The sequence below is a fragment of the Hevea brasiliensis genome, chromosome 5 (genome assembly GCF_030052815.1).
Source record: "Hevea brasiliensis isolate MT/VB/25A 57/8 chromosome 5, ASM3005281v1, whole genome shotgun sequence".
In the NCBI taxonomy this organism is placed as follows: Eukaryota; Viridiplantae; Streptophyta; class Magnoliopsida; order Malpighiales; family Euphorbiaceae; genus Hevea; species Hevea brasiliensis.
The window spans coordinates 1,625,695-1,644,427 of record NC_079497.1 but is presented as its reverse complement, the minus strand read 5'-3'; the positions used below and the strand labels follow the sequence as shown (position 1 = coordinate 1,644,427).

At 40.5% G+C, this 18,733-nt stretch overlaps 2 protein-coding genes and 1 long non-coding RNA gene across 4 annotated transcripts in view; 2 read left to right on the top strand and 1 right to left on the bottom strand.

Annotated features, from left to right (window-relative positions):
* The window catches only part of LOC110667676 (protein EXPORTIN 1A), a 28,821-nt gene extending 23,349 nt beyond the window's left edge, over window positions 1–5,472 (top strand). The window contains exons 19-32 of one of the 2 annotated variants that reach the window (XM_058146539.1): window positions 424–489; window positions 605–703; window positions 790–870; window positions 1,014–1,103; window positions 1,464–1,549; window positions 1,680–1,760; window positions 1,841–2,023; window positions 2,671–2,737; window positions 3,747–3,857; window positions 4,025–4,132; window positions 4,203–4,340; window positions 4,409–4,546; window positions 4,617–4,721; window positions 4,943–5,472. In XM_058146539.1, coding sequence (XP_058002522.1) covers window positions 424–489; window positions 605–703; window positions 790–870; window positions 1,014–1,103; window positions 1,464–1,549; window positions 1,680–1,760; window positions 1,841–2,023; window positions 2,671–2,737; window positions 3,747–3,857; window positions 4,025–4,132; window positions 4,203–4,340; window positions 4,409–4,546; window positions 4,617–4,721; window positions 4,943–5,065 — 1,476 coding nt within the window. In that variant the 3' untranslated portion in view covers window positions 5,066–5,472. The remainder of the gene's footprint in view (window positions 1–423; window positions 490–604; window positions 704–789; window positions 871–1,013; window positions 1,104–1,463; window positions 1,550–1,679; window positions 1,761–1,840; window positions 2,024–2,670; window positions 2,738–3,746; window positions 3,858–4,024; window positions 4,133–4,202; window positions 4,341–4,408; window positions 4,547–4,616; window positions 4,722–4,942) is intronic. The other variant, XM_058146540.1, reaches the window with a different exon arrangement.
* Window positions 5,473–6,358: 886 nt separating this feature from the next.
* Window positions 6,359–8,158, bottom strand: LOC131179846 (anthocyanidin 3-O-glucosyltransferase 7-like). Its single transcript, XM_058146537.1, has 2 exons — window positions 7,475–8,158; window positions 6,359–7,315 (listed from the first exon to the last, which is right to left on the bottom strand). The coding sequence occupies exons 1-2, from the start codon at window positions 8,007–8,009 to the stop codon at window positions 6,438–6,440; spliced, it is 1,413 nt and encodes a 470-aa protein (XP_058002520.1). The 5' UTR covers window positions 8,010–8,158; the 3' UTR covers window positions 6,359–6,437.
* Window positions 8,159–10,124: 1,966 nt separating this feature from the next.
* LOC131179845 (uncharacterized) lies at window positions 10,125–11,455 on the top strand. Its single transcript, XR_009148732.1, has 2 exons — window positions 10,125–10,209; window positions 11,280–11,455. It is a non-coding gene; the product is annotated as an uncharacterized LOC131179845 (long non-coding RNA).
* The last annotated feature ends 7,278 nt before the right edge of the window (window positions 11,456–18,733 follow it).

Genomic DNA, 18,733 nt, shown 5'->3' with positions numbered 1-18,733 from the left:
ACAAGCATAACAAATTACTATTACTATAACATGCTAAAACAAATCTACTCGCTAATACAAACATAATAATGGGAATTGGGAAAATCAAGCATAACAAATTACTATTAATCTAACAAAATTAAGAGGAAAAATACATATCAATTCGGAGGTTCAAGCATATTTGGTAACACCTTATCAGAAAAATGTAGTAAATAAATATATTTAGATACAGCTGGGATTTTACCTCACACAAAGATTTCCTTGAAAATTTTGGCCGAATAATTAAGTTTTTGGTCTACTGCAACCTAATTAGCAGTCTTTACGTTGTTGCAGTGTTGCTTGTTAGTGATGGGTCACTTGTAGTATTTTGCTGGATAAATTGGGTCTCTTTTTCTTGAATAACCTGCTATGGTAATTTATGACTTACACATCATTGTCTTCCAGGATATGGCTTGTGACACGTTCTTAAAAATTGTTCAGAAATGCAAACGGAAATTTGTTATTGTACAGGTAAGTCTGTTTGCCTCGGAATGTTCTTCCTTTCATGTAGAATTGCACATCATTATTTCATTGGAGTTAATGCATCAAAATGAGGCAATTGAGAATTTGCTGAACTTGTTGTCAGGTGGGGGAAAGTGAACCATTTGTGTCTGAACTTCTGTCAGGCCTTCCAACAACCGTTGCTGATCTTGAGCCTCATCAGATCCATACATTTTATGAATCTGTATATTTTGTGCCTTGATAAAAATCTTATGCTCCCTACAACTTTGTGTTGAAATTACGTGACGTGCTGTGCCTTTTCTTGTTCAGGTAGGGCATATGATTCAAGCGGAACCTGATCCACAGAAGAGAGATGAATACCTGCAGAGATTGATGGATCTTCCAAACCAGGTTTGTTTTGTCTACAACTAGCAAGCCTCTCTCTCTGTCTTATTTGGTTTATTCGAATGTTGATGATTTGGTAAGTAAAATAGATGTTAAAAAGTTATTAAACGCTGTGGCCTGTGGCTTATGATATCTGACTCCTTCTGCAGAAATGGGCTGAAATCATAGGGCAGGCGCGCCAGAGTGTTGATTTTCTGAAAGATCAAGAAGTGATCAGGGCGGTTCTCAACATATTGCAGGTATGGCCTTTCATCTGCTAATTGACTTTCTATTATCTATTGGGGCATTTTGCTAAAAGAAATTTTCTATTGGTCCCTCATGATGAGGGATAAAATGATACACACTTGCACGCATCATGAAATAGCATGGTGTTACTTGTATCAGTTTTTAGTTGTAGTATAATACAATTGGTTACTTAGTTTACTTGCTGTGGGTTCTTTCATGTACATATCTTATTCCCATAATGTTGTTCAACTTGAGGATTAAATCTTCTATTGCAGTGCACGATTTATAGCCGAAGACTTACAATTCTCATCATTTTGAATTGTATGTAATATGTGATGATCATATTATTTATTGATCCTGTTGTTGCTTTGCAGACAAATACAAGTGTTGCTAGTTCTCTGGGAACATATTTCTTGTCCCAAATCTCTTTAATCTTCCTGGACATGCTTAATGTGTATAGGTATGTGATGTGAAGTTGTTATTTAGAGTTTTCCCATCAGGTAAGCTTTGCTCAGAACCTGTCGGGATTGAAGAAATTTTACTGGCCTATTGTTAACTAGACTACATCACATGTTTCAATTGTTTGGCAGAATGTATAGTGAACTTATATCAAGTAGCATTGCAGAAGGAGGGCCCTATGCATCTAGAACATCCTATGTGAAGCTTTTAAGGTCAGTTAATTATTTGGATTTTGCTTTGCGTTTGTGGATCTCCCAAAATTTTGTTAGTATTAATGTGCTTTATGAAACAGATCGGTTAAGAGAGAGACACTTAAACTCATTGAGGCATTTTTGGACAAGGCTGAAGACCAGCCACAGATTGGGAAGCAATTTGTGCTCCCAATGATGGATCCCGTTCTTGGCGACTATGCCAGGAATTTGCCTGATGCTAGAGAATCAGAAGTTCTGTCACTTTTTGCAACAATTATAAACAAGTATGTTTGTTATGTATATAATTTAACTATTGATAGTGTACCTATATATGTGCCTACAATTTGTGCCTTTCAATGTGTGCTTCATGTATTGATACAAATATAAATTGTTATTTCTTGAATTGCATTCAAGTGTGTACGCTTGAGGCTGTAACTTGCAAAGTAGAGCCTGATGGGTTTCATTTTATATAGAATCCTATCTACCATTTGCTTCTTGTTCTCAAGGAGTTCTCCTAGGCTATTTGACTGAAGTTCAAAGATGCAAATACTAGATAAATTTTGGACTAACTGAACCCCTAAGTGCAAATCCAATATATGTCATTGGTGGACTTGGGTAAGCTTTGGATTTTTCTGGTTGTAAAATTACAATATGCGAATTCAGGTGTCAGTTAATGGCCAGAAAAGAGGGAGGAGTTGTCTGTTCACGTAAATAACCTCGAAATATATGTTCTCTTATATGTCATTCAGTTACATTACTATTTTCTTAATGTTGTATCTGCATGATCATTATAGCTGCTTCAAACTGGGAGTGCAGGTAGCTTTGTACTGTGTAATGCCTGGTTTGTTGCCTTAAAAATGGTAATTCTGTTTTTTTTTTAAATTTTTTAATTTATTTGTTTTGGCTTTCTTGGTATTCCACTTCTCTTAAGGTACAAAGCTGCAATGATAGATGATGTGCCTCGGATATTTGAAGCAGTTTTCCAGTGCACACTTGAGGTGAGGCTGTGTTGGTTTTTAATTTTGGTGCACATTTATTGAGACAATTTCTTTAATGTCTTTTTTTTTTTTTTTAGTTTTGGAATTCTATGCCTTGATATTGGTAACAACTGTTGACTCTTTCTACTCTATTGATTTTTATGAGATTGAGCGTTTAAAAGAACTTGTATTAGAACAATGACAGTAGTAAAATGCTTTATAAAAAATTATAAATATTTTCCTGCATCTTGAATTCCTGTTTTAAGCGCCTGAATTGATGTTATTTTTATTCATGATTTGTTTCTCCAATGCATTGTGGTAGTGGAAGAGTCTATGACAATTAGATCTCAACAATTAGAGCTAAAATAGGGTTGATTTTGGTAGGAACAAAGAAAAGATAGTTAGGATTTGCAGAAAACCTTTTGATAAAATTTTGAATGAAAAAAAAAAATACACTGCTGATATATCTACCAGCAATCTTACTTATACTAGGTAGGATAAATCCTATTTAAAGACTGAAAACTGATCCTAATTAATAAAGGCTTAATGAACAGTAATAAAATCCACAACTGAATAGAAAACTAAGTAAAATCCAAAACTGTGTAGATAACTGGATAAAATCCACTCCTGCATCATATTGGAAAGTTGTTGGGTTTACTTGCAATCTCATAACTGAACATGCCATGGTGTGTGCTGTGAGGATCCAGGCTTCCAAGTCCATTATCTTGTTGATTTGCATATTTAAAAGCTAGATCCACGTGAGGTGTATGATGCATAGCTATAGAACAATACTGTGTTTTCTCCAAATCTTGATGTTTTACTAGACAAGACTCATTGGTGCACTGGATATGTATTCTTGATGTGATATATACACTGTAATATTTAAGACTATTACAAGTCAATTGTACACGTCAATTATTTGGAACTGTCATCCAAAACCAGTTTTTGAGGAAATGAGAACTAAGTTGAACTCTTTAGAACTTTCAGCATAACTTGTTTGGCTGACATTTTTAGTTATTACACAATGCAGATGATAACCAAAAATTTTGAAGATTACCCTGAGCATCGCCTCAAGTTCTTTTCATTAATTCGGGCAATTGCAACACATTGTTTTCCTGCTTTGATTCGGTTGTCGAGTCAGGTTTGTGTTTGAATTTATTTCATTCATTATAATGAGGAGTCAGGTTTGTGCCAGGTTACCTTTCCATATTGTGTATTAACTCACTTTCTCCTAATCTCTCTCTCTCTCTCTCTGTTACAAGTAGCAGTGTACCTAAGCTTCTATTCTTGTTTTCTTGTCTGCATCAGCAACTGAAGCTTGTAATGGATTCAATCATATGGGCATTTCGGCATACGGAAAGGAATATTGCTGAAACTGGTCTGAACCTTCTGTTGGAGATGCTGAAGAACTTTCAGGTAAGGATTATTCAATTATTTGTCAAAGTTATGCCATGTTTGGTGCTAATTTCCTTTTGTAATTTGACAGGCTTCTGAATTCTGTAACCAGTTCTATCGCACATACTTCCTCACAATTGAGCAGGAAATATTTGCAGTCTTGACAGATACATTTCACAAACCTGGCTTCAAGCTGCATGTCTTAGTGTTACAGCACTTGTTTTGTCTGGTATGCGCCTTGCGTGTCCTTATTTGGTTTGAGGAAGGAGCAATTATAATTTCCATGTCCATTTTCAGGTTGAAAGTGGTGCATTGACCGAGCCATTATGGGATGCTGCAACAGTTCCTTATCCATATCCTAACAACGCAATTTTTGTTCGTGAATACACCATTAAACTTTTGGGAACATCATTCCCCAACATGACTGCATCAGAGGTGAAATTTTTTTTTTCCCTTCTTTTTTTGTTGCTTTCTGTTGCATGCGACTGATATGAAGACTTTTCAGGTCACTCAATTTGTTAATGGACTATTTGAGTCAAGAACTGACCTTTCTGTATTTAAAAATCACATCCGAGACTTTCTTGTGCAATCAAAAGAATTTTCAGCTCAGGTAACAGTTCATGTCAGTGATTTCTCATTCTTCTCTCCCTCGCCACAATAGCAAATGCTACCAAATATTTATTATGCAAGACGGTGTCTCTGTATAATGAAAGGTTTTAATTTATGGGGCATGATGTCCAAGACATAGGGCCTTGCACTGGTGTTCTCGAAGGCCTGGCAATGTGTTGTAAAGGAGTTGCGACAATTTTTTATGCTTGGTTATCTTTTCAGGATAATAAAGATCTTTATGCAGAAGAAGCTGCTGCTCAGAGAGAAAGAGAGAGACAGAGGATGCTTTCTATTCCAGGGCTTATTGCTCCTAATGAGATTCAGGATGAGATGGTGGACTTGTAGAAGGCTAATTTTGCTGCGGGAGCTAATTTGATGAAATTTTAAATCAGGAGTTACCATTGCCATCTTAATTCAGTTACTTAGAAGTCAATGGGTTTTAACAGATGCAGCATTCTTTTCGTTGGTGTTGAAGCTGGTGGTCGATGACAAAGTGTGCCTCGGTATGAAGAGTTGGCTGCTGGCACTACTGTCTATATATCCATTGGCTGGGTGTAGAGTATTTAGGTGCTAATGTAGGAATGAATATATTGGAGTCATTGTACGGTTTTGTGGATCCTGCTTGACCCTTGTATTCATCATGATGGTTGGGATCGCACTGTTTAAATGACTCCTTGGATTTGATTGATTCTTCATAGGTGTAACAAATACTGATGCTGACGCTTTGTGCAGAGTTCAATTTTCTTTTACAATGCCGTTTTCTAGTGTTGTGGCTAGGGGCATACTCCTATTTTTCCCTCCCTTCGTAAAATGTATCTTGCATGTGTTTTAATATATATGAGCTTTGTTGTTTTTCCCCACTCTTATTTCGTTTCATTTTCTTTTGGCTTTTTGGATTAAAAGAATTTAAACTTCTAAGTTATTTATGATTGTAATAAAATTTGTTTGTATATATTATTTCTGAATATTAAATATTTGTTGATTGCAAATCACTAAAATTTTATTTTATTAATAAAATAATCTATTAATTTAAAATTTATATTTGAATATTTTTTTATTTATAATATTAAACATATTTATGAAAAATTATTTTTATTACTTAAAATATATTTTATTATAATAAATAATTTCAAAATTGTATAATAATAAAGTAATTATAAAATAATTGTACTCTAAATTTTTTTTAATCATATTATTACATAAAGTTACAAATTGAGTATAAATCATATAATAAATGTTTATAATTTTATAAATAAAAAATAACAGTTTATTTTTTAAAATTATATTAACTGCTTATTAATTTAGAAAGTTTATTATATCCGACTGTAAACTAATGGTTGAAAAAAAAAAAAATGTAATGGACAACTAATAGAAAAATTTATTATGTAAAAAAATATCGCATTTTTTTTCTATTACTTTCTAAATTCAATTTAATCCATTTATTGACAATTATAACAATTAATTAAATTTTAAATATAAGAAAAAATATTTGTGAAAAGCCTAAAAATTTTAAAATTAGGTGAAAAGTTCATTAATTTAATTTAATTTTTTTTTTTAATCTAATAAGCCTTTTTCTTTTTCTTCCCACCAATATCCTAGATTACTCGAAGGATCATAAACGAAGTGTTGTTCTTCTGATTTTTAACACACAAAAGTGAAAATTTATTACCTCCAAGGTTTGAAAATGACAAATGCAGAAACGTTAGTAGGAAAACAACTAATTTTTATAGTTTCCAGTGTTCGTCACTAAGTCTGCTAATGCAATGAAGTTCTTGGAAGAGCTCCCATTTGATTCTGTTGCCCTTTTCGCCAGTTCTTGAAGCGTTTTAATATTCTCCCTCCTTATCTTTCCCTTTTCTTGCGAGAAAATTTGGTCCAAACAATCAATTACTCCATTTTTTGTGAGCACTTCACCCTCCACTCTGAGGCCAATATTCCAGACATCCTCTACCATCCTTCCATTGAGCTTTTGATCGCCAAAGAATGGCCTGCAAATCATAGGCACCCCTCCTACGATACTCTCCAGCACCGAGTTCCAACCACAGTGTGTTATAAAAACCCCGATAGCAGTATGTGCTAAGATTTCAACTTGGGGAGCCCACGGTAGCACAATTCCATGCGATTTTGTTCTGTCCAAGAAACCTTTTGGCAGGTGTGAACTGTCCTTGAGTGACCATAAGAAAGCTACCTTGCTAGCTTCTAATGCTTCAGCTAGGGCCACAAGTTCCTTGGGTGGTGGTGTTGCCACGGAGCCAAAGCTAACATATGCCACTGATGCAGGTTTTTGCTTGTCAAGCCACGCTATGCAACCATTTGTGTCTGGCACTTGTGATGGTGACGAAACCAAGTTGAAGGGTCCAGTACAGAGGAATCTCTTGAATTTGGAGTTCAAGTCATTTATTATGATAGGATCTAGTTCTTCAAATGAGTTCAAGAAGACTGCAGCTGCTCTGGGTAACATATTTCCCATTTTGTGAAGCATTCGGGAGAAGATTGATTCCAAGTTTCCAAGCAGCACTTCCTCTGGTAAATCACGAATTTGAACTTTAGAGAATCCTGGAATTAAATGGAGGGTTTGATCTTTCTCCATTGTATCTGTATTATACACAAATAAATAAAAAAATTAAAATAAAAATCACAAAAATCCTGTTAAAACTATGCAATTAACCAAAAATTAATTTATAATAAGGTTTAATATTAGAAATTATTCCCATGGGATCAAGTACAGCAAATAATCCCTTGCAAGATCATTACCTCCAGCTCCAAAATTTTCCCCGATAAAATCAGTGTAAAAATGAGCAGAAACGGCTGCAGGCGAACTAGTCCAAAACGCCACCCAATCCACTCTTATCTCCTCCGCCATTTCAGCCGCGAACCAAAAAAACGCATCAGTCAGTAAACAGGTGACTTTCCTTCCAGTCTCTGCAACCGCTGCCTTGATGCTCTTCCTGAAGCTCTCAGGAGCTGCTTCCAAGAACAGCTCAATTTTCTCCTGGGGCTTCCCCAAAAACGTATAGCCTTCACGGATACCGTCACACACGTCACTGACTTTGATGTTTGGTAACGTGTTGTATTTAGAAGCGGAGAAGATGGAGGTGTTGGATTCTGAGGTGTTGAAGAAAGAAAAGTGGGCGTTTGGAGAAAATGTGGCAAGCCGGTGGATGACGGAGAAGAGTGGGGCTGCGTGGGTGCCGAAGGGGAAGGCGAAGACCACAACATGGGGTTCAGTGGTGGTGGCAGTTGGTGGCATGGCTGGAATGTGCAAGTGGGCTAGGGTTGAAAGATGCATACTATGAGCTGCAGAAATTGCATTATATAGTAGAGTAGAAAGGCAATAGGAAGATGAGAATGGGGGTTGCGAATTAATTTCACGTGGTGGTTGCTTATTTGTCCTAGTTGATTCATGAGTTTTTTTTTGCTCTATATATGTATACACGCTAGCCGAGTTCTTTCAACTCACAACTCAAAGATTTAAAGAACGAACAACGAAGATGTAACGGACTGTGGGGGCGTCACATGTATGCGCTGCAGTGCCGCCCGTCCCACATCCGGAAATGGGAGAAGGGAATCGGGCTATATATGTGAACGGCTAAAGCAGTCGTGTGACTTTTGGGGCATACGAAGAATGGCAAGTGAGCGGGGCGGATATCTTGGCCGGGCCAGTCGTTACTGATTGGTATCGAGCCGACTCCCTCGATGCAGTGGGGCGAGGCGCCACGTGAAGTTGGTGGGTTATCGGTGTGGCGATACGTAACGCCAGTCGCCGTCGCCATGAAATGGGAGATGGGAATCGGCCATATATGTAGGTCGGCCAAAGCGGTCGAGAAACCGAGAATGACAAAGTAGGAGCCACGCCAAAGCGGACATCGACTCTGGCAGGTGGTGGGTACAAAAATCTGATCCGTTACTATTTCAAGAGCAAAATACAAGAGCATTAACAATGAATGGAGGAGGTAAATCTAGCCATTCCCCCCAGCCTGACATAGAATGGGTAGCTTGTGCAAGAATTAGCTACACCATTCGATCACAACTGGGCTATTGATAGCCGAAATAGCAGTCAATGTATCTGATTCAATCACAACTTTGGACCACCTTTTACTCTTCACCCAACTCAAAGCCTTTCGAATACGCGTGATCTCAGCAATAGCAGGAGAGTAATGACCAACCAAACGAGTAAAAGCACCAGCAACAAAAGAACCAAAAGAGTCTCGCACCACCGTACCAACTCCAGAAAAATAGGGACCAGCATTTGTAGTTGCGTCCACATTAAGCTTTGGAAAACCAGCAACTGGTTTCTGCCATTTAACAACAGTACCAGTCGAAGGAGAAGACGGAGGAACGCTAACCAACCGATACAAATTTCTCACTTTTCATACCTGAAAAGTGAAGGAAAGATTAATCAACATTGATAAAAAATATAGAAAAATAATTATTAAAATATTTAAATAATCTTTTACAATATAAATTATATTTTTTTTATATTTTAATAATTTATTTAAATAATATAAAGTGATTTTTTTTTTATTTCTATGTAACACCCCAAATTTTATTAATTATGAGTATTTTTGATATTTAAATTTTATTTAAATTTTAGGAAATTTTTTGAGATTTTTTCGGATTTTAAAAATCGGGTTCGATTTTCCGAAAATATAAACTTTGATGATTTTTAAAAATTTATTTAAAGACCACGTGGCAAAACTAAAAATATATTTGGAGTCTACGTATTTTTCTGAGTTTTATGGAATTTTTTCGGAATTTTTGGACCTCGTTTTCGGTCCCGAGGCAGAGTAAAAATTTAAAATTTTGTATTTCGAATCGAACCGGCCGAATCGAACCGGACCGGATCGGACCGGTCGAATCGAACCGGCCCCCTTTCCTTTTTCTTCTCCCGCGCGCGTCTCTCTCTTTTCTCTTTCTTTTCTCTCTCCTCCTCTCCCCTGCGCGCGCGCGTCGCTCCAGTTTCTCCGGCCAAATCCGGCCGATCCGGCCACCGATTGGACCGGGTCTTGTGTCCAAAATCATCTACTCGGCGAGAGCTTTCCATAGACACCAAGAACGCCGAAATCCATCGAGCGGATTGTCCGATTTTTGCTCGGGAAGATTTTCGCCCATTTCGATTTTTGGGCTAGATTTCTCGAAAATCGTGAATCCCACGAGAAAACCGAGGCTACCAGCACGCTCCACTCGACGAGGGCTTCGCGGGATATTAATTTCAAAATTTCCCGACAACGTTTTCCGGTGGGTCCCACGGAAATTCGCAGTGTATTTTCGAGCATTAAATGAGCTTAGAAAATTCTGAAAAATTTATGTACTAACCCCCGTGTTATGGGCTTCGTGTAGGTATTCTCATTTCGCGGAAATTCGACGATTGAAGTGCGAAATTCGGCTGCAGAACCGCACGGAAAAAGTCTCCGAATTGGGCCGAGATTTTGCCTACCCCCCCATTGTCAGACGTCCCGAGCGCGTCCCCGAAGTCGGAATCGGCAAAGGTAAACCCGAACCTTGTTTTTTCGTAATTTTCTAGTGCTTAAATAGGATTAAAAATTCGTAAAATATTCGTGGTAGCTTAGAAAATTACGATTCTTTTTGCAATAGCTTAGTAATATTGCTAAGGACCATGGCAAAGTTTTAGAATTTTTAGAGTTGCTTTGGGCAGTTTTTGCAAAAATGGTCAATTATAGTGACTAAATTTAAATTTTACATATTGTGATGAATGATTGGAATGGTGGGCCCAGGATGGGCTGTCTGATATGACTGAGTTGTGCATATATGGATTCGGAGTATAGAAGAGTGATATGAACCCTATTTCAGCTTGGTTAGGTCCAGGTATAGGGGACTCTGGGATTTTTACCGCGACTTAGGGCGTATTTGGGTCTTTTCTTGAATTGTATTGAGTCATTTGTATTAAATGATTGTAATTTAATTGTCAGGTGAGACGGGACATCCTTCTTCCGCAGACCAGCCGCCACAGTGATTTTCGACAAGTCTGTGAGTAAAAGAGTCATTTAATGTAGAATATCGATATTATTAGAGTTTCAGCATGCCCATGCATCACTTATATGCATATATTTATGTAGTTAAACTCTAGGCACGATTTATGTTGCATTCATAACTGTTAAAGTGCCATGAATGGTGTTGCGGTAATTTGGAGCAGTGTGCGTGCGTTGGCGTGCGTGTGATGTGGTGTGGACTATGGATAGGACGGGTAGACACGGCTTGAGTTCTTCGCTGGGACCCGGTCCTTCGGGGTAGACACGGCTTGAGTTCTTCGCTGGGACCCCGATTTGGTATTTAAGTGGAAGTCCGAGCTGAGTTCTTCGCTGGCACCAGATTGGATTTAAGAGAGCTGTATAGGGGATCAGCTCCCATATACTATGAATGATGTTACAGGGTGTGTGAGTGCTCCAAATTACCTTTTTGATGCTATGATGTGAATATGGTGTTGATGTTGCATTTCACTCTACAGGTTGCATTAGTTTCAGATAGTTATAGAGATTATAGTTAAGATTGATATTTTACTCTCGAGTCGAACGCTCACTCTGTTCAAAAATTTTTACAGGCCACAGGAGGATATTTTGTTCTGGGTTAACCTGCTTTTCTACCTCGCAGGTTGTTTATCAATATTGTGTAATTTTAATTACTCCTAGAATTTCCGCATGTGTTAGCAGTAATTATTTGAATTTGGTCTGTAATATTATTATTATGTTGGACCTGTAAACTTAAATATGTTATGCATGTTGATGGATTGGATGAGGAGCTGAGCTCCCATTTATTTTATGTTGATGAGTATGTGGAGGGTGAGCTGAGCTCCCCAATTGAGTATTTATTGTGTTTACAGGTCGGGTGAGTCAAAAACTCCCCGTTGGAAAGTCCATTTTATGGCCGGACTCTGTCCGTTTGTTTTCTTGAAATTGGGCCCAAATGGGCCTTAGAGTTGGGTTAATGAATAGTTAAGGCTTACTACGGGCCTCGGGGCTTTAGGTGGCCTGTGTCCTAGTCTTGGTCCCATAGGTTGGGTCGTGACAAATGTGGTATCGAGCTTAGGCTCCATTCTTAGGGAATGTTGTCTAAAGTGTTGAGAAGAGTCTAATAGGAGTCACATGCGAAATATAGGGTCCACATTCGTCTTGCATTGTCATCTTTGCTTCTAGTTTCTGCTCCATATGTTATGTATAAATATGAGTCTATAGAGTGTATAATGTGCGCTTTGAATTTTGTGGGCTAATGTCTTGAATTTCGGAAAATGCGTAGAAGCGGTGAGAGCCGCATCGCACTGTAACTGGATGTGCCCGACGAAGTGTCCAGACAGATGAGGCGCCGCCCCAGGAGGCGGGTAGGAGGCCTAGAGCTGCCAAGTAGAGGAGCAGCCAACCCAAGACAGAACAGTCCTTTATGGCACAGGTCCCATGGACCCCATGGCGCCTACTCTAGGGTCTCGCAGAGAACCATCGACATGATGGCTCAAGATATGGTCCATCCTCCACAAAGGCGGCGATCCACCGCACCAAGAGAGGAATCTTACAAACAGATCATAAACTTCAAGAAGTTGGTGCGTACTTATGATGTGTCAGACGACGCATATCGGTTTTGGATTCCTGCGATGAGCAGAATGCAATTACGTTGGTGATAGAAGATTGATAGAATGTATAAAGCACGTCAAGGGGCCCAAGCATAGGCAATGGATTAATGACTACGTGTTACCTCGGATGGAGGGTTTGACATGGGCTCAGATTGTGGAACTTTTTATAAATCTGTTTGTGCGTAAAGCTTGAGATCGAAGCGGTGGGCCTTTGAGGCCTTAAGGCGAATGGCGGTGCAGTAGATGAATATGCTCTGCAATTTACGGAATTGAGCAGATATGCCCCTACTGCAGAGCTGCGTAAAAGATGAAGGTGAAAAGATTCCTAAAGGGGCTTGACAGGAGGTATGCGAACCTGGCCATGATGTCTGATCAGTCTTTTGATGTGGTGGTGGATCGAGCCAGACAGATTGAGGTTAGCTATGCTGTGGATGATAGCGGAAGAGCAAAGAAAAACAGAGCAGAGGGTTCTTCAGGTGTTCCCCACATGGGTACTACGGATAGCGGTGGCCAAACTACTTACAGAGGAAGAAGCGTAAATAAGAGGAGTGGTTTTAGACACAAATCCGAGGGTTCGCACTGTGGTACGGATCCAGAAGTGTAACAGCTCAGAAAAGCGATTCCTGCTCGTTCAGATCCTCTTTGGCACCGTGTGCACAGTGTGGAAGAGGACATTCAGACCTTGTTTGATGGGGTCGAGTATGCTTGTGTGTGGCCAACCGCCACTTTGCTAGAGATCGCCGTTTTGGTGAGCTACGATGGGGTCACAAGGTTCATTGCAAATGTTCCTCGCTGATTGTATCCGGTGCTTCCAACATGGCGGGTCGATTCGATGGCCACAGGCGAGGACAAGGGGCGTGGATTTGGAGGCGGTCAGAGGTAGAAGTCGATGTCGGTTACGCCACTCAGGGTAGGGGTCAAGCACGGGTTTTCACCCTGACCCACCAGGATGCTCAAGCTTCAAATGCAGTTGTGGCAGGTATTCTTCTGGTCTGTTCTTATGAGGCTCGTGTTTTGATAGATCCGGGTGCTACGCACTCATTTGTCTCCCCTGTGTTTGCCATGAGGTTGGGTAGAAACCCTACAACTTTAGAGTGCCCTTTGTCAGTAGCTACCCCACTTAGTGACAACATAGAGGTAGATATGGTTTTTCCGGGTAGCCCAGTGGTAGTGGATGGAAAAATCCTCCCAGCAGACTTGGTTCCTCTACCAGTAATGGATTTCGATGTAATCCTGGGGATGGACTGGTTGGCAACTCATTATGCCACCTTAGACTGCAGGAACAAAAAGGTGTATTTCCACATACCTGGTGTGGAAGAGTTTAGCTTTGATGGTGACAGGAGCGTGGCTCCATATAATTTGGTGTCAGCAATTAGTGCTAGAAAAATGTTGAGGCGTGGATGCCAAGGGTATTTGGCATTGGTGAGAGATACCTCTGTAGAAGGTGTCAGCATGGAAAATGTTCCTGTTGTCAGAGAATTTATGGATGTCTTCCCAGAGGAGCTTCCAGGGTTGCCACCAGAAAGGGGAATAGAGTTCTGCATTGATGTTATTCCGGGTACAAACCCCATATCCATGCCACCTTACAGGATGGCACCAGCAGAATTGAAAGAGCTGAAGGAGCAACTACAGGAGCTTTTGGACAAGGGTTTCATACGTCCGAGCACTTCACCCTGGGGTGCTCCTGTTCTATTTGTGAGAAAGAAGGATGGGTCATTGAGGTTGTGTATCGACTACAGACAGCTGAACAAGGTCACTGTGAAGAACAAGTATCCACTTCCTCGGATCGATGATTTGTTTGATCAGCTCCAAGGAGCTAGATTCTTTTCCAAGATAGACCTGCGATCAGGCTACCATCAGTTGAGAATCAGGAATGAGGACGTGTCCAAAACGGCTTTCAGGACAAGATATGGTCATTATGAGTTCTTGGTGATGTCTTTTGGACTCACTAATGCACCAGCAGCCTTCATGGACTTGATGAATAGGGTGTTCAAGCCATTTTTGGACCGTTTTGTCATCGTATTCATAGATGACATTTTGGTGTACTCTCGGACCGAGGAAGAACACGTGTGGCACTTGAGAATGGTGTTGCAGACGTTGAGGGAGCACCAGCTATATGCCAAATTTTCAAAATGTGAATTTTGGCTAGAAAGCGTCTCATTCTTGGGACACGTGGTTTCCAGTGATGGCATTCAAGTGGATCCCAAGAAAATTGAAGTCAGAATCGATTGGCTTAGACCTACATGATCAGCGAGGTGCGAAGTTTTACGGTTTAGCTACTATAGGCGTTTTGTGCAAGATTTCTCCGGGATAGCGGCTCCCTAACTAAGTTGACCGGGAAGAATGTTCCATTCATTTGGACAGATGATCGTGAGGTGAGTTTCCGAGCTTAAGGAGTGTCTAACCACGCCTCGTGTTGACACTACACGTGAGTGGTGAAGGATACACCGTATTGTGACGCCTCGACTGGCCTAGGGTGTGTTTTGATGCGAATGGAAAGGTAGTGGCTTATGCTTCAAGGTGAAGAAGCATGAGCAGTAACTACCCCACCCATGATTTAGAAATGGCTGTAGTCTTTGCACTAAAAATCTGGAGACACTACCTGTATGGGGAAGTGTGCGAGATATACACCGACCATAAGAGTTTGAAATACATCTTCCAACAGAGGGACTTAAACTTGAGACAGAGGAGATGGATGGAGCTTCTGAAAGACTATGATTGCACCATCCAGTACCACCCTGGAAAGGCCAATGTTGTGGCAGATGCCTTGAGCAGAAAATCTTCTGGCAGTTTCGCGCACATTTCAGTAGAAAAGAGACCATTGATTCAGGAGGTACATGAGTTGATGGATCAAGGTTTAATCCTAGATCTTTCAGATGAGGGGGTATTGTTGGCTCACTTTTCAGTGAGGCCAGACTTGAGGGACAGAGTTAGAGTTTCCCAGCACAGAGACCAACAACTGATGAAGATCATAGAAAGAGTGCAGCAAGGTGAAGGTGGGGAGTTTGGATTTGCCAATGATGGCGCCCTAGTGCAAGGTTCTAGAATATGTGTGCCCGATGTGGACAATCTCAGGAATGAAATCATGCAAGAGGCACACTACACAGCATGACAAGATTCACCTGTGTTCCACCAAGATGTACCATGATATGAAAGATAGCTACTGGTGGAATGGCATGAAAAGAGACATAGCAGACTTTGTGTCCAAGTGCTTGACTTGTCAGAAGGTGAAGTTTGAACACGAGACCGTCGGGGAAGTCGCAAGAGCTCCCTATCCTGAATGGAAGTGGGAAATGATCACTATGGATTTTGTGGATCGGTTGCCTCGTACCACGCGAGGATATGATTCGATATGGGTAATTGTGGACCGCTTGACCAAATCAACTCACTTCTTACCAGAAGACTACATACTCGTGGCACAAGATGCCCTCTACATTCGAGAAATAGTCGATTGCATGGAATTCGGCTTCCATAATATCCGATAGAGGGCCCTATTCACTTCTGGTTTTGGAGAAAGTTGCAGAGGCACTTGGCACACAATTGAACTTGATGCTGACCTTCCACCCTCGCACAGACGGACAATCGAAAGGACAATCCAAACACTGGAAGACATGCTTCGCATGAGGGTCTTGGAGTTTGGAGGTCAATGGGATGAGCAGTTCGCTTTGGTGGAGTTTGCCTACAACAACAGTTATCACTCCAGCATAGGGATGGTACCCTATGAGGCCCTATATGGAAGAAAGTGTAGGTCTCCTCTGTGTTGGACAGAAAAGGGGGAAGCGAAAGTGCAAGATGTAGACCTAGTGCAGTACACTTGAGGTAGTTCCTTTAATCGAGGAACGATCGAGGACCTTTCGATGAGCGTAAGAGTTATGCACGGACCCACGGAGGGATGTGGAGTTTGCGATGGCGACTATGTATTCTCAAGGTTTCTCCAATGAAGGGAGTCATGAGATTTGGAAAGAAGGGCAAGTTGGCACCTCGGTATATTGGACCTTTTGAGGTTCTTGATAGAGTTGGAGCGATTTGCCTGGTTGGAACTACCACCCAACCTTTCTCACGTTCATCCGTGTTTCACATCTCCATGCTCAGAAATACATTCCCGATCCTTCTCACGTCTCGCCGGATGTGATAGAGCTAAAAGAGAACTTGACATTTGAGGAGCAACAGAGCCATAGTGGACTACCAAGTGAGACAGTGAGATCTAAGCAGATCCCTATGGTTAAGGTTTTGTGGAGGAGTCGATCGGTGGAAGAGTGCACTGAGTCGAATCGGGACATGCGTAGCAAGTACGTATTTGTTCAATGCATAATCATGTGTTTTATTACGCTTGTGTAAAAATTCGAGGACGAATTTTCTGTAAGGGGGGAAGAATGTAACACCCCAAATTTTATTAATTATGAGTATTTTTGATATTTAAATTTTATTTAAATTTTAGGAAATTTTTTGAGATTTTTCGGATTTTAAAAATCGGGTTCGATTTTCCAAAATATAAACTTTGATGATTTTTAAAAATTTATTTAAAGACCACGTGGCAAAACTAAAAATATATTTGGAGTCTACGTATTTTTCGAGTTTTATGGAATTTTTGAATTTTTGGACCTCGCTTTTTGGTCCCGTGATAGTAAAATTCAAAATTTTGTATTTCGAATCGAACGGCCGAATCGAACCGACGGATCGGACGGTCGAATCGAACCGGCCCCCTTTCCTTTTTCTTCTCCCGCGCGCGTCTCTCTCTTTTCTCTTTCTTTTCTCTCTCCTCCTCTCCCCTGTGCGCGCGCGTCGCTCCAGTTTCTCCGGCCAAATCCGGCCGATCCACACCGATTGGACCGGTCTTGTGTCCAAAATCATCTACTCGGCGAGAGCTTTCCATAGACACCAAGAACGCCGAAATCCATCGAGCGGATTGTCCGATTTTTGCTCGGGAAGATTTTCGCCCATTTCGACTTTTGGGCTAGATTTCTCGAAAACCGTGAATCCCACGAGAAAACCGAGGCTACCAGCACGCTCCACTCGACGAGGGCTTCGCGGGATATTAATTTCAAAATTTTCCAACAACGTTTTGGTGGGTCCCACGGAAATTGCTTGTATTTTCGAGCATTAAATGAGCTTAGAAAATTCTGAAAAATTTATGTACTAACCCCCGTGTTATGGGCTTCGTGTAGGTATTCTCATTTCGCGGAAATTCGACAGTTGACCGGGTCTGCGAAATTCGGCAGAACGCAGTTCTGGGAAAAGTCTCCGATTGGGCGAGATTTTGCCTACCCCATTGTCGACGTCCCGGCGCGTCCCGAAGTCGGAATCGGCAAAGGTAAACCCAACCTTATTTTTCGTAATTTTCTAGAGCTGAAAGAGGATTAAAAATCCGTAAACTCTTCGTCGTAGCTTAGAAAATTACTATTCCCTCTGCAAGAGCTTATTAATATTGCTAAGGACCGCAGGGCAAAGTTTTAGAATTTTTAGAGTTGATTTGGGCAGTTTTTGCAAAAATGGTCAATTATAGGGACTAAATTGAAATTTTACATATTGTGATGAATGATTGGTTTGGTGGGCCCAGGAGGGGCTGTGTGATATGACTGAGTTGTGGATATATGGATTGTGAGTATAGAAGTGTGTTTTGAACCCTTTTTCAGGTTGGTTAGGTCCTAGGTATAGGGGACTCACGGATTTTCTGCACGACTTAGGACGTATGTGGGTCTTTTCTTGATTTGTATTGAGTCATTTGTATTAAATGATTGTAATATGATTGTCAGGTGAGCCGGGACAGCCTTCTTCCTCCGCCCAGCCACCACAGTGATTTGTCGTCAAGTCTGTGAGTAAAATATTAATTTTAATTATAATTTCGATATTATTATATGTTCATGCCCATGCATCACTTATATGCATATATTTATGTAGTTAAACTCTAGGCACGATTTATGTTGCATTCATAATCATAAAGTGCCATGAATGGTGTTGCGTAATTTGGAGCGGTGCGTGCGTTGGCGTGCGTGTGATGTGGTGTGGACTATGGATAGGACGGGTAGACACGGCTTGAGTTCTTCATTTGGGACCCGGTCCTTGGGTAGACACGGCTTGAGTTCTTGGAGGACCCGATTTGGTATTTAAGTGGAAGTCCGAAGTGAGTTCTTCACGGCACAGTTGGATTTAAGAGAGTGTATAGGATCGGCTCCCATATACTATGAATGATGTTACAGGTGTGTGAGTGCTCCAAATTACCTTTTGATGCTATGATGTGAATATGGTGTTGATGTTGCATTTCACTCTACAGTTGCATTAGTTTGAGATAGTTATAGAGATTATAGTTAAGATTGATATTTTACTCTCTGAGTCGAACGCTCACTCTGTTCAAAAATTTTTACAGCCAGGAGGATATTTTGTTAGGTTAACTCGCTTTTCTACCTCGCGAGTTGTTTATCAATATTGTGTAATTT

What these genes read in the sequence shown, in the direction of transcription:
- LOC131179846 (XM_058146537.1), bottom strand. Translation starts at nt 8,009, where the DNA reads ATGCATCTTTCAACCCTAGCCCACTTGCACATTCCAGCCATGCCACCA. An exon ending in GGAAAATTTTGGAGCTGGAG is followed by an intron (nt 7,316 to 7,474) that starts GTAATGATCTTG and finishes TGTATAATACAG; the next exon opens with ATACAATGGAGAAAGATCAA.